General features: G+C 43.3%; 1 protein-coding gene across 1 annotated transcript; it reads right to left on the bottom strand.

Annotated features, from left to right (window-relative positions):
* Positions 1–8,643: 8,643 nt before the first annotated feature.
* Positions 8,644–10,190, bottom strand: LOC130467246 (uncharacterized). Its single transcript, XM_056835700.1, has 2 exons — positions 9,570–10,190; positions 8,644–9,522 (listed from the first exon to the last, which is right to left on the bottom strand). Exons 1-2 carry the CDS (start codon positions 10,188–10,190, stop codon positions 8,644–8,646), a joined length of 1,500 nt encoding a protein of 499 aa, XP_056691678.1.
* Positions 10,191–14,403: the final 4,213 nt, after the last annotated feature.

The raw sequence follows: 14,403 nt of genomic DNA, 5'->3' as shown, positions 1-14,403 counted from the left end.
AAATGTGTGACTGAATTTTTCTCTCAAAAACTCACTTTGAATACTTTTAAACTTGTGTTATAAATTGTGAGCCCTAGCCTCATATTTATAGCGGTATGGAAAGGGAATCGAAATCCTATTCAGATACAAATTAATTAAACCTAGAATCCTATAAGAACTCTAATTTAATTAATTTATCAAATAGAATTAGGAATTTAATCATTAACCGAACTCTGCATGTTTTAGGAAACGTGCACGAACACAAACACTTGCACACACACGCACGGCAGCCACGATGGGCCCCATGCGTGCGCGCGAGCAGCAGCCCACTCAGCGCCCGCGCGCGCTGCGCGCTGCGCGTGCTGTGCGCGCTGTGCGCGCTGCGCGCTGCGCGCAGCCTGCTGGGCCTGGCCTTGCGCTGGGCCTGGCGTGGCTGTTTGTGCGGCGCGCTTGGCTTGCTGGGCGATGGCCTGGCTTCGTGCTGGGCCTCGTCCGGCAGGCCTCGTCCGATGCTTATTCGTACGATGCGCTTCCGATTAAATTTTCCGATTTCGGAATTCATTTCCGATACGAACAATATTTAATATTTCCGATTCCGGAATTATTTTCCGATTCCGGTAATATTTCCGATTCTGACAATATTTCCGTTTCCGGCAATATTTCCGATTCTGGAAATATTTCCATTTCCGATAATATTTTCCGACACGTACCATGTTTCCGTTTCCGGCAACATCTACGACTTGGATAATATTTATATTTCCGATACGATCCATATTTCCGTTTCCGGCAATATCATCGTTTCCGGAGTATTCATTCCTTGCCTGTGACGATCTTAGCTCCCACTGAAACCAAGATCCGTCGGTTCCGAATATTCATAGATGGAGTATTTAATGCTATTAAATACTTGATCCGTTTACGTACTATTTGTGTGACCCTACGGGTTCAGTCAAGAGTAAGCTGTGGATTAATATCATTAATTCCACTTGAACTGAAGCGGCCTCTAGCTAGGCATTCAGCTCACTTGATCTCACTGAATTATTAACTTGTTAATTAATACTGAACCGCATTTATTAGACTTAACATAGAATGCATACTTGGACCAAGGGCATTATTTCCTTCAAAGAGGACACCTGTCCATCTGTCCGGCTGAAAAATAGTTCTATTTGACCTACGAGGGGCAACACCGTTTTGAGGAACTACTCCCACTGGCTCTTCTAAAGACCTTGGAGGTTCATCAACTTGAACTGTTTCTAAAGAATTCTGAGTTCGTTGTTCGTCTCGAATCTCTTCGAGGTCTATTATTCTCCCACTTGTCAATTTGGAAATATGATTTCTTTCCAAAAGGCACCGTCACGAGCAACGAATACCTTGTTGTCTGACTTGTTGTAGAAATAATACCCCATAGTTTCTTTTGGATACCCAACGATGAAACATTTGTCAGATTTAGGTTGTAGCTTGTCCGAAATTAATCGCTTGACATATGCTTCGCAACCCCAAATCTTCAGAAAAGACAACTTTGGAAGTTTCCCAGTCCATAATTCGTATGGAGTCTTTTCAACAGCTTTTGACGGAGCACGATTCAGTGTGAGTGCTGCAGTTTGCAACGCATGTCCCCAGAACTGTAAAGGAAGTTCGGCCTGACCCATCATTGACCTGACCATATCGAGTAAGGTCCTATTTCTCCGTTCCGACACTCCATCCATTGAGGTGTCCCCGGAGCAGTCAATTCAGAAAGAATACCGCATTCTTTTAGATAGTCATCAAACTCGTGGCTAAGATATTCACCCCCTCGATCCGATCTTAGAGCTTTGATTTTCTTGCCATGTTGATTCTCTACTTCATTTTGAAATTCTCGGAATTTCTCAAACGATTCAGACTTGTGCTTCATTAAGTAAATATAGCCATATCTACTGAAGTCGTCCGTAAACGTTATGAAATAGCTGAACTCACCTCTAGCTTTCGTACTCATAGGCCCACATACGTCCGTATGTATTAGCCCTAGTAGTTCGCTTGCTCTTTCTCCCACCTTGAGAAAGGTTGCTTTGTCATTTTGCCAAGTAAATAAGATTCGCATTGATCAATCTTCTCTAAGTCGAATGATTCTAGAATTCCTTTCCGTTGAAGTAATTCCATGCGCTTTATGTTTATATGGCCTAATCGACAATGCCACGGAAATGTGAGATCCGAATCACCAGTTTTAGCCTTTTTGGTATTTATGTTATAAATGTGTTTGCTCGTATCTAGCACATAAAGACCGTTTTCTTGTTGTGCTGAACCATAAAACATTCCATTCAAAGAAAAAGAACAACTATTGTCTTTAAATTGAAAACTAAAACCTTTAGAATCCAAACTTGAAACGGAAATGATGTTTCTGGTGATACTAGGAACATAGTAACAATTTTCTAGTTCCAAAACAAACCCACTAGGCAAAGAAATAAAATAAGATCCTACGGCTAATGCAGCAATTCGTGCTCCATTTCCCACGCGTAGATCCATCTCGCCTTTATCAAGCTTTCTACTTCTCCTTAGTCCCTATGAATTAGAACATAAGTGTGAGCCACAACCAGTATCTAATACCCAAGAAGTAGAATTAGCAAGATTACAATGTATAACATACATACCTGAAGTAGAAGCAACGTTCCCGTTCTTCTCATCTTCCTTCTTCTTCAAGCAATCTCTCTTCCAATGCCCCTTATTCTTGTAGTAGAAGCATTCAGAGTCGGCAGGAGAACGAGTTGCCCTTTTCTGTTTACCAGAACCGGCGCCGTTGGACTTGGATGAGGGCGAAGCCTTGCCCTTACCCTTCTTGCCCTTGTTCTTGCCTGATTTCTTGAAGTTCTTGCCCTTACGCACCATAAGCATATCATGCTTATTCTCTTTCTTGAGCGTCTTTTCAGCGGTTTTCAGCATACCGTGAAGCTCAGTAAGAGATTTCTCCATGCTGTTCATGTTGTAATTCAACTTGAACTGATCATAGCCATTATGAAGAGAATGGAGAATGATGTCAATAGCCATTTCATTTGAGACGTCAGAATCTAGAGCTCTCATGTTCGCAAAGAGTCCAATCATTTTAAGAACATGTGGGCTCACTGGTTCTCCTTTCTTGAGCTTAGTCTCAAGGATCAACCTCTGAGTCTCGAATCTTTCGATTCTGGCTTGGTCCTGAAACATGTTCTTCAACTCCGAGATGATTTGGTAAGCATCCGAGTTAATGAACGTTTTCTGAAGTTCAGGACTCATGGATGCAAGCATCACACATTTGACATCCCTGTTGGCCTGAATCCAACGATTAAGGGCAGCTTGAGTTACCTCCGGCCTAGCCTCTTCCGGTAACTCTTCCTCAAGGACATATTCTTTTTCCTCATGCATAAGAAATATTTGTAAGTTCCTTTGCCAGTCGAGGAAATTGTTGCCATTCAACTTCTCTTTGTCGAGAATTGAACGCAAGTTGAAAGTGTTATTGTTTGCGGCCATTTTGGTTACTACAATCGAAAAGAATTTGCAATAAATAACCATTCATACAATTCAATAACTTTGAAATAAAAGCAAAACATGCAATCATTAAAGCTATTAAAACATTTCATTCATGCAAAAAGAAAAAACATGGTCCAAAATGAATGAAACGATTCCAAGACCCCAAAAGTCCTAAATCCTTAAGCAGCTTTAGCATGTCTTAAGTAGTTTAAGATTTTAGGTAAGAAAAACCTATTGCTAGTAATCTCCAAATTACTCTTGGTTAATAAATTAATGCCATAATGTATCCCATTGCCACAACTTAATGTCATTGTTGTTTGAGTTGCAACCACAATCAACGTGCTCCTTTAGGACGCCTTACCACCTAAGTCAACCAAAATAGCACCTCGCTTTAGCGTAAACCTACTATCTTAGATCCCTAGATTTTTGTAAGTGTTGATTTGGAAGGAATTTTTTTTTTAAAACTCAATATTACTTGGACCTAGTTGTTTCTATGTTGGTTCGATTATTTAGTGAACTTAAAACTAATCGATTCATAGGAAACAACCTGTTCATGCAAAGCATACATACATTCATACATTCACGCATAATATATATATTAAATTGCATAAATAATTGGTGATCTAGTATGGCCCAAAACTTCTTGTCTTGAAGCATCCAATCTTCATCACCTCCCTGTTAGCTTGGCATCGTCTTGAATCTTCGTTCAAATGCTAACTTAAAGTTCTAAACTTAGAAATACTTGAAAATAATAAATTACATCAAAATTTCAATGGTACGCATACCATATTTAAAACTTTACATTCAAAGATAGAACGGTGCGCAGACCGTATTTAACTATCCTAAATTGGCCATACTAGTCACTTGGAGTACCTGCATTGCATAAAATATATATTCTACACATTCACCCATTCGTATGCTAAAACGAATAGCCCATGTTAATATGCAATTATTTACGTGAATTAATTAAAATTCACGTTCACATAAACGCGTCCTAAAAGATTAATCAATTTCCAAATTATTAATCCTTAGACTTTATTCTAATTAAAATTGAATTTAATTAAAATAAAGCGACCTACGAAATAATTAAAATAGTTATTTCATTTTAATTTCATTTAGTGGCTCCCACTCAAACCAATAATTATTCCGGATAATTAATTATGAAATATTAAATTAAAACTCGCGGCCCGGCCCAAGAAAAAAAAAAAATTAAATTAAATATCCCGTTAGCCCAAATTAATGCAAATATACGAAGCCCAACGAATTAAACGATTTAAAAAAAAGTCCAATTGCTAAATCGGGCTAGGCTTGCGCCCAGCCCCGCCTTGCGTGAAGCCCAAGAGCACACGAGCATTGCCCGCGCACCCCCAGCCCCATCGTGCGTGAGGCCCAAGAGCACACGAGCAATGCCCGCGCGCCCCAGCCCCATCGCACCGCATGCGCACCGCGTACCCGCAGCCATGCTGCCCCTGCGTTGCGTGTGTTGTGCATCGAGTGTGCTGGACGTCGCAAGGCTTGCCCTTGCTTCGTCGCAGCCCCGCAAGCTTCCTCGCCTGCCCCTTCCTTGCCTAGCGCGCACGAGGCATGCAGCCTTGCTGCTGCTGTCCGTGTCGCATGGCTCGGCGAGCACAATGGCCTCGTATGGGTCGACGAGCCATACTTCCATCATGCCCATGTCCGTGTTTTTGGTTCGTAAAACGGACCAACTTAATTAAAATTAAATTTAATTCACGAACTGGCATTAATTTTATTTTTCAAAAAAAAGTTACGGATTTAATTTTCGAAAAACAACGATTTTTAACGATTTAATAAACTTTAACGACAATCCAATTTCGTAAAATTAATAAAACAAGGGCTAAAAATATTCAAACTTTCAAGAACGATCGAATCAACTTTAAAGTTTGAACTTTTAATTAATAAAATCCGAAACTTTATATCGTTCATAAACAATTAAATTTCAGATTATTAATAATTTAGTTTAAGTGCGATTAAAATTAACGAAACCATTCAAAATTTTAATCCAATAATTTTTAAAATTAGCCACTGACCCATGAAATTATACCCCCTTCCCCAATTAACCGAATTATTAAACCAAAATTAATTAAAATTCAATTAGGGTTGTAAATTTTACGAATTGGGGAAAGGCAAAATTAGGATTTATACTTATCGGAAAAATCTGAAATTTAAACCATAGATCAAGCATGTACCCAGAAACATTGTGTCAAAATTTCAAGCAATTCCGAGTTGTTTAGGTCGACCATTTAATTGAATTACTGTCCGACACTTTTAATTTTTAATGAAAAATTAACAAAAACGCCCAAAAAACGATACTTCGAGGCCTGTTTTTGCAATTCTATTATCCTGAGTTGATCTTAGAAAATCGTTTTCCATCATATTAGGGTTTTAAAAATCGAAAAAGCGAATATTTTTGATTTCGGAACTGCCAATTTCGCAATTAATCCCATAATTCGAAAAAATTCCGAAAAATCAACAAAAATTCCAAAAATTTCGACAATGCAAAAACAATAATAATCATGCTAATTCATGCTTTGAATACATAAGGCTCTGATACCAGTGTAGGGGAATACAGTTAAACATAATAACATGTGCGGAACAATCCCCAAAGCCAGGAAACATGTATAAAGCACAGATTAAGCAAACTTACATTCGAAGCGTGTTTTCCACAATAATCTGTCAACGAACACGAACAAGAACTCCACTTGTCGTTCCTCTACTTGGTTCACCGACACGATCAGATCCGTCTTGATAATCGTAGCTTAGACAATTGATCAAGAGATTTGCTTTTGGGATGAACTCACTATGGAGGGACAGAGAGAATTAGGGTTCTCTGTAATCTGAATTGTGATTGTGCTAAGTTGGAAATTAGGTTGTAAGGTTATTTACATAACCTTACTAACCGACCAAGCCAAGAGGCAAGGCCGGCTAGCAAGCCCGCAAGCCAAAACACACGGACACGCACAGCCAGTGGGCTGTGGGCCGCGCTGCTGCTGTGTCGTGGTCTCGGCCCGCATGCACGCGCACAGCTCCGCGCCACAAGGGCCTCGCTGCTGCTGCGTTGCTTTGCTTGCTCGCCTATGCGCGCGCCCATGGGCCTCGAGTGCTTCGTGCACTCGGCTCGTGGGCCGCTCCTTGTATTCGCGATTAAATATATTTCCGATATATTTATTTATCGTTTTGTATACGACGAATCACCGTCGTACGATACGATTTATTCGTTTCGCCTAGCTTACGAATATTCGCGATACGATATACGATTCCGATGCAAGGTCGTATCGTATAATATGTTTCCAACTTAAATCCCGAAAAGCTATTAAATGAATTTCCGATTCATTTAATCCGGTGATCTGTTACGTGTCATTAGTGTGACCTTGTAGGTTCAGTCAAGAGTAAGTTGTGAGTTCAATATCCATTAGAACTCACTGATCGGAAGCATTGCTCCAGCTAGCTGTTCCGATCACTTGATCTCACTGAATTAATTGTTCGCAATTAATCTGAACCTTGGTATTAGACTTAATGCACCTTGGGTGAAGGACATATTTCCTTCAAGTCAATCAATCAGTATGATTGCCGCTGAACTTGGGTATGGGGCTTATTGTATGGCTTTTTGCAATTGGATTACTGTTTATTTCGGCATGTAGGAGTAATCCTATTTGCCTTAGAAAATATTCGTTGTTAGGAAAACGACAATTTGTATGGGGGTTTACCCCTGTCGTAAATGTGAAGCGGCATGTTTAATGCCGCGGAATATAGGAATGAACCTATTTGCCTTAGAAAAATATTCGTTTTCAAGAAAACGACAAATTGTATGGGGGTTTGCCCCCGTCGTAAATTGGGCGCGGCATGTTTGATGCCGCGACGTATGAAATATTTGGGGGATTTGCCCCAGTTGTTAATGTGAAGCGGCATGTTTAATGCCGCGGCATATAGGAAAGAACCTATTTGCCTTAGAAAAATATTCGTTTTCAAGAAAACGACAAATTGTATGGGGGTTTGCCCCCGTCGTAAATTGGGCGCGACATGTTTGATGTCGCGGCGTATGAAATATTTGGGGGATTTGCCCCAGTTGTTAATGTGAAGCGGCACGTTTAATGCCGCGACATATAGGAATGAACCTATTTGCCTTAGAAAAATATTCGTTTTCAAAAAAACGTTAAGTTGTATGGGGCTTGCCCCAGTCGCAAATTGGGCGCGGCATGTTTGATGCCGCGGCGTATGACTTATGTGGGGGTTTGCCCCCGTCGTCAATGTGAAGCGGCATGTTTGTTGCCGCGGCATATAGGAATGAACCTATTTGCCTTAGAAAAATATTCATTTTTTAAGAAAACGACAAATTGTATGGGGTTTGCCCCTGTCGCAAATTGGGCGCGACATGTTTGATGCCGCGACGCATGACTTATGTGGGGGTTTTCCCCCGTCGTCAATGTGAAGCGGCATGTTGCTGTGGCATATAGGAATGAACCTATTTGCCTTAGAAAAATATTCATTTTCAAGAAAACGATAAATTGTATGGGGGTTTGCCCCCGTCGTAAATTTGGCGCGGCATGTTTGATGTCGCGGCGTATGAAATATTTGGGGGATTTGCCCCAGTTGTTAATGTGAAGCGGCATGTTTAATGCCGCGGCATATAGGAATGAACCTATTTGCCTTAGAAAAATATTCATTTTTTAAGAAAATGACAAATTGTATGGGGTTTGCCCCCGTCGCAAATTGGGCGTGGCATGTTTGATTCCGCGGCGTATGACTTAGGTGGGGGTTTGCCCCCGTCGTCAATGTGAAGCGGCATGTTTGTTGCCGCGGCATATAGGAATGAACCTATTTGCCTTAGATAAATAGTCGTTCGTATTTTCGGGAACGGTTTTTACAATTTAATAGGTGATCAGCCTATGTTTATGCTAATCTGGGCCACTTCTTAGGCTTTTAACAATTAGGCTTGGAAATGTTGTGCTAATCTGGGGCCACTTCTTAGGCCTTTATTCGATTAGGCTTTTTGCATGCATATGTTAGATAAGTTAGTAAAGAGTAATAAATAGGACGAAACAAGAGTAGTATTATTTGTACTTTGTAAGGCGAATTTCGCCGGTTACAAGGGAGACTACTACTCCATTAGGACCATTAGCGGCCGTTGTCTAAACCACAGATTCTTTCATAAAAGATAGTCAGAATACACCTTTAGAAAAAGTATTTTTTGAGATTGTCTGCATTCCAGGTGCGTAGAATTGGTCGGCCCTGCATGTCCTGAATGCGATAGGTTCCATCTCTGACCTCGTCATAGATCTCATAGGGTCCCTCCCAAGTGGGCGTCAGTTTACCCTGTTCGTTGGCTCGTCCCACAGATTCCATTTTTTGGAGAACAAAGTCTCCTACTTTGAGCACTCTTTTAGAGAATTTCTTGTTGTACTCCCTCGCCATCCTTATCTTGTACAGTTGTTGCCTTAATGCTGCCTTTCCTCTTACTTCAGGTAAAAAGTCAAGGGCCAACTTCATCATTTCCCAGTTGGCATTCTCGTCATATAACATGACCCTTAGTGTAGGTTCACACATTTCTATGGGCAATACGACCTCAGCTCCAAAGGCTAACAGGAATGGGGTTTCGCCGGTTGAGTTCTTAGCCGTTGTGCGGATGGACCATAAGACGTTTGGTGGCTCATCGGCCCATAGACCCTTGGCTTCATCTAGTTTCTTCTTGATCCCCTCGGAGATGATTTTGTTAAAAGCTTCGACTTGGCCATTGGCTTGAGGTCGTCCCACAGAGGCAAAGCAGCTGTGTATGCCGTGGTCTGCTAACCACTCCTTCAGCTTAGGCGTCTCAAACTGAGGCCCTTTATCAAAGACGATAGCTTGAGGTATTCCAAAGCGAGTCATGATATTTTTCCAGATAAACGCCCTCACATCACTTGTCTTTATGTTCTTGAGAGCCTCTGCTTCAACCCACTTGGTGAAGTAATCAACAACCACTATCACATAGCGCCGGCCTCCAGGGGCCGCTGTATATGGCCCCACTTGGCAAACGGAATGGGACTCATAATAGGAGTGAGAGGGTGGGCCGGCCTGTGGATGAGATGAGCAAACCGTTGGCACTTGTAACATTTTTGCACCAAGGCTAGGGCGTCTTCTCTCAAAGTGGGCCAGTAATAACCAGTTCGCAAGGCTTTCTCTGCCAAGGCTCGTCCTCCAATGTGGGAGCTACATAATCCTTGGTGAAAATCATCTAGAATTTCTTTCCCTTTCTCAGGAGTGACACACCGCAGGAGGGGTCTAGAAAATGACTTCTTGTACAAAACTCCATTCCACCATTCAAACCAAGAACTCTTCTTTTGTATTTTGGCGGCCAGACTTGAATCGTCCGGAAGCGTACCGTCCACTTTGTAAGCAATGATAGGGTCCATCCAGGTTGACGACCGATCCAGAATAGCTACCATAGGAGTGCACAATTCCTGCTCAATACTTCGCTTATCCTTTACTTCCCAAAACACGTGACGCGGTGTATAATAGGAAGCCGAGCTAGCTAGTTTTGACAGGGCATCGGCCTGATTGTTCTCCGTTCTGGGAATCTGCTTAGCTTCAAAGCTCTTTAGATGTTCTATTTCTTTATGCACAGCTTGCATATATTTGATCATGTTAGGGTCCCTTGCCTCATAGTCCCCATTTACTTGACTCACAATGAGCTGAGAGTCAGAGAAGGCAAGTATCTCTTGAGCTCCAGCAGCTTTGCACATTTTTATGCCGGCTTATAAAGCTTCGTATTCTGCCTCGTTGTTGGATGTTTGGAAATTGAATCTCATGGCATACTCATACTTGTCTCCTTCAGGAGACTGCCATATTATGCCGGCTCCAAACCCGTTCTGGGTTGACGAGCCATCTCCATAGACTGTCCAGCGAGTCGCCACATTCTTTTCAAAAGTCGGCCTCGTCATTTCTGCAATGAAATCAGCAAATGCTTGTCCCTTGATAGCTTTTCGAGGCTCATATGAGATATCAAATGCATTCAGCTCAATTGCCCATTTCAGCATTCGTCCAGCAGCGTCTAGCTTAGTAAGAGGTTGTTTCAAAGGCTGGTCTGTGTATACCACTAGTTTGTGTGCCAGAAAATAAGGGCGCAGCTTCTTGCTGGCCATAAACAGCGCAAGTGCAAACTTCTCAATTGGAGAATATCTTAATTCAGCGTTTTGCAGGACATGGATCACAAAATAGACGGGGAGTCACTCCCTCCCTTTCAGTTAGCAAGACAACACTCAAGGACCACTCAGAAATGGCCAAATACACATACAAAGTTTCCCCCTGAAGAGGACTGACAAGCCGAGGTAAGGTGTGGAGGTGTGACTTTAATCGGACGAAAGCAGTTTCTGCCGCCTCAGTCCATTCAAATTTGCTCGTTTTCTTGATTGTGCCGAAGAAGTAATGACACTTGTCACCTGCCCTTGATAAAAACCGCCCCAGGGCCGCTAGACATCCCGTCAGGCGTTGGACTTCCTTTACAGATTTTGGCGACGTCATATCTATTACTGCCTGTACTTTATCAGGATTGGCCCAAGAACTTCCCAGCCGTTACCCCAAAAACACATTTCTTTGGATTCAACCTCATCTGATATTTTCGGAGCGTCTCAAAAGTTTCTCTTAAGTCAGCCAAGTGTTCTTCGCGTTGCTTGCTTTTTACTATCATATCATCAATGTAAGCTTCGATGTTTCGTCATAACTGACAAGAGAAGACAGTGTTGACTAGACGTTGAAATGTGGCTGGCGCATTCTTTAAACCGAACGGCATCACTTTGTAACAGTATAGGCCTTGCTCAGTAACAAATGACGTCTTTTCCTGATCGTCTGGCCACAAAGGAATTTGGTGAAAGCCCGAGTATGCGTCCATGAAAGACATCAAAGCATGGCCAGCCGTTGAATCTACCAACCGGTCTATCTTGGGTAGAGGGAAGCTGTTTTTTGGGCAAGCCTTGTTTAGATCTGTATAGTCCACACACATTCTCCAAGATTTGTTGGGCTTCGGCACCAACACTACATTTGCCACCCAATCTGGATATTGACTTGGCCGAATGAACCCAGCCTCCAACAACTTCTGCACTTCTTCAGCTGCAGCTTTGTTTCTTGCTTCCCCATGATTTCTCTTCTTCTGACGAATAGGTTTTAAGGACTCATCTACATTGAGCTTGTGTAGAGCTATGCTTGGATCAATGCCTGGCATCTCCTCCAAAGCAAAAGAAAAAATGTCCTGGAATTCCCTCAGGAGAGTGACTAAATGTGCCCCAAGCTGGTCGTCAGGAGAGACCCCTACTGGCACCGTCCTATCTGGACGTGCTTCATCAAGGATTATTTCATAATGTCCACCAACCGGCTCAGGCCGCCTAGTTTCCATGTGAGCCGTGGCAATGGTAAAGGTCTCCTTCTTGACTTTCTCCTCCATCTCATCTAGTTTTCTTTTTGAGCTTTCTCTGGCTTCGTCAGTTTTCCCCCAAGCCTCGGGACTTAGCGTAGTGAGGTAACAATCTCTTGCTAGCTGTTGATCACCATGAATTGTGCCGACCTGACCTTTATCACAGACATACCTCATGAGCATAAGATGAGTGACGACCACTGCCTTGGCCTGATTCAAAGTTGGACGATCCAGTATGATATTGTAAGCAGTGAGGTCCTTTACAATTAGAAAGCGGACGTTCAAGTTCTTGCTTTGATGCCGGCCTCCAACTCGTAGGGGCAGAGTGATTATCCCCTGGGGTGGATTATGCCGCCTCCGAATCCAATGATAGGATAATGTATTTTTTCAATTGTCTTTGGATCATGCTCAAGACGACTTAGACAAGCTGTGCTGATAATGTCTGACAAACTCCCCGTATCTACTAAAATACGCCTTACCTTGAGGTTTGCCACCTTCAATTCAATGACCAAGGGGTCGTCATGTGGAGTGGCAATCTTGCCCCTGTCAGATTCACAAATCTCCACTTTAGGGAAATGGTCAATTGGGGCTTTTCCAGACAACATGACCTATCCCAACCGGCTTGCATAGTCTTTTTGACCTCTCATTGTTGGTCCCCCAGCGGCTAAACCTCCTGAGATGATGGCTACAATCTCTGGATCAGTGTCATTGTCATCACGTCGGTATGACGGTGACTTTCTTTTCTTGTAGAACTTTTTACCACTTCCTCTTGCGCTCGAGCTGAGATACGACTTCAAGAATCCCTTGGCGGCTAACCCATCAAGGGCCCTACGCAAACTCTTGCAATCTTTAGTTTCATGTCCCACATCACAGTGGAATTTACAGTAGAGAGAGCTGTCCCGCGTTTCCACCCGGCGACTTCATTGGGAACGGACGATCAATCTCATATCTATCACTGACGTCCAGCAATATTGTGTATAAGTCAGTGTTATACTCAAACATCTCTTTGTCGTAGGGGCGTCCCCTCTTCTGTCCTTGGGAGGCGTTTGCTTGATATCCTTTCTTTTCAATGGCCCACGTCCCATTCGGACGGTTGGACCTTTTCTCCGATTTGTCCTTTCGCTGGGAGTGGTCTGCAATCTCTGCTCCCTTAGACTCCTTAGGGACCGAACATATTTCAGTGGCATGAATAAAGGATCCGGCCTCGTCCAAAGCATCTGCCATTGTTCTCACGCTCTTCTTCACCAGATCGAACTTAAAGGACCCCTTCTTAAGTCCCCTAAAGAAATAATCAAACGCCACCCCGTCAGGCAGGTCTGGAATCTGTCCTGATTCCAAATTGAAACGTCGAACATAGCTTCACAAAGATTCGTCTTTTCCTTGCTGTATTCGACCCAAATGCATGCTCGTCTTTTTCTCTTCTTTATAAGCCATAAATCTTGCTGAAAATAATATCTCCAATTCGGCATATGTGTTGATTGTTCCCGCAGGCAACTTCTCGAACCATTTGGAGGCAACTCCTTTCAGAGTGGACGGGAAGTATTTGCACCATGTTGCATCAGTAGTCCCCTGGACATACATATGATGCCGATAGGCCAAGAGGTGTACATCAGGATCAGACGTGCAATCATAGGCATCAATAGCAGGTGGTTTTACTTTAGGCTCCTTGGGAGCATTCATGATATCAGCACAGAATGGGGTAGTGTAATCGAGGATGATGCCGGCTACCCCTTGTTGAATATGGCATATTGGATCCTGCCTTCTATTCTGGGATGTTCTACGCCGCTCGCTGTCCGCGCGGCTGACATGAGTCCCGGTGAGACGGCGCGAAGGGGCAGCGAGGGGTGAATCTTGCATGACAGGAGTGGAACCTGTATCTGACAGCTCAGTTTCTTGGGGCCTATCTAGCTGAATGATCGGTACTCTTCGGGACGGTCCAGGTTCAGGTCGAGAAGTTGGCAGGATCCAACGCGGAGCTATGGGCTAGAAGGAAGTTCTTGTTCTGTCAAAGCGTCTATCATGATCGTCATTTCGTGCTTGGTCTTGCCGCCAGACATTAGACCGAGTGAGTCCATTAAAGAATGGAATTCCCGTCCCCTGAGACTGAGAACGGATAATCTTGATCTCATCTTGTAGGGTGTCCATCTGTGCTTTGAATCCAGCTAGGATATCTTTAAGCTGCCCAGCAGACACCGGCAAGTCTGGGTTCTCTTCCATAACTGTGTCGGCATCAGCCCTCAAGTGGTCGCCTGGAGGAAACAAAGGTTGACCCGTCTCATCTTCCACTTGAACCTGCTCGGGTTGCGACTCAGGAGGAGGTTCAGGACGACCGTCCTGCCCTGCAGACTGGTGGCTTCTGTCGTCCCTCCCTCGAGGAGGACGATCACCATTGATTGCGGTTTCGTCATTTTCGTTTCGACTGATGGGCGCGTCTCCGAAGTGCTGGACGTCTACCATGTTACCTTACCTCCCCACAGACGGCGCCAAATGTTGTGCGAGTTTTTCCTTTATATGATGACGAGGAGGTATCAGGTTCCACGTAGTGTCGA

Source organism: Spinacia oleracea, chromosome 2 (genome assembly GCF_020520425.1).
Source record: "Spinacia oleracea cultivar Varoflay chromosome 2, BTI_SOV_V1, whole genome shotgun sequence".
Taxonomy (NCBI): domain Eukaryota; kingdom Viridiplantae; phylum Streptophyta; class Magnoliopsida; order Caryophyllales; family Amaranthaceae; genus Spinacia; species Spinacia oleracea.
The sequence above is the reverse complement of the archived record's forward strand: the minus strand, read 5'-3'. Positions and strand labels throughout refer to the sequence as shown.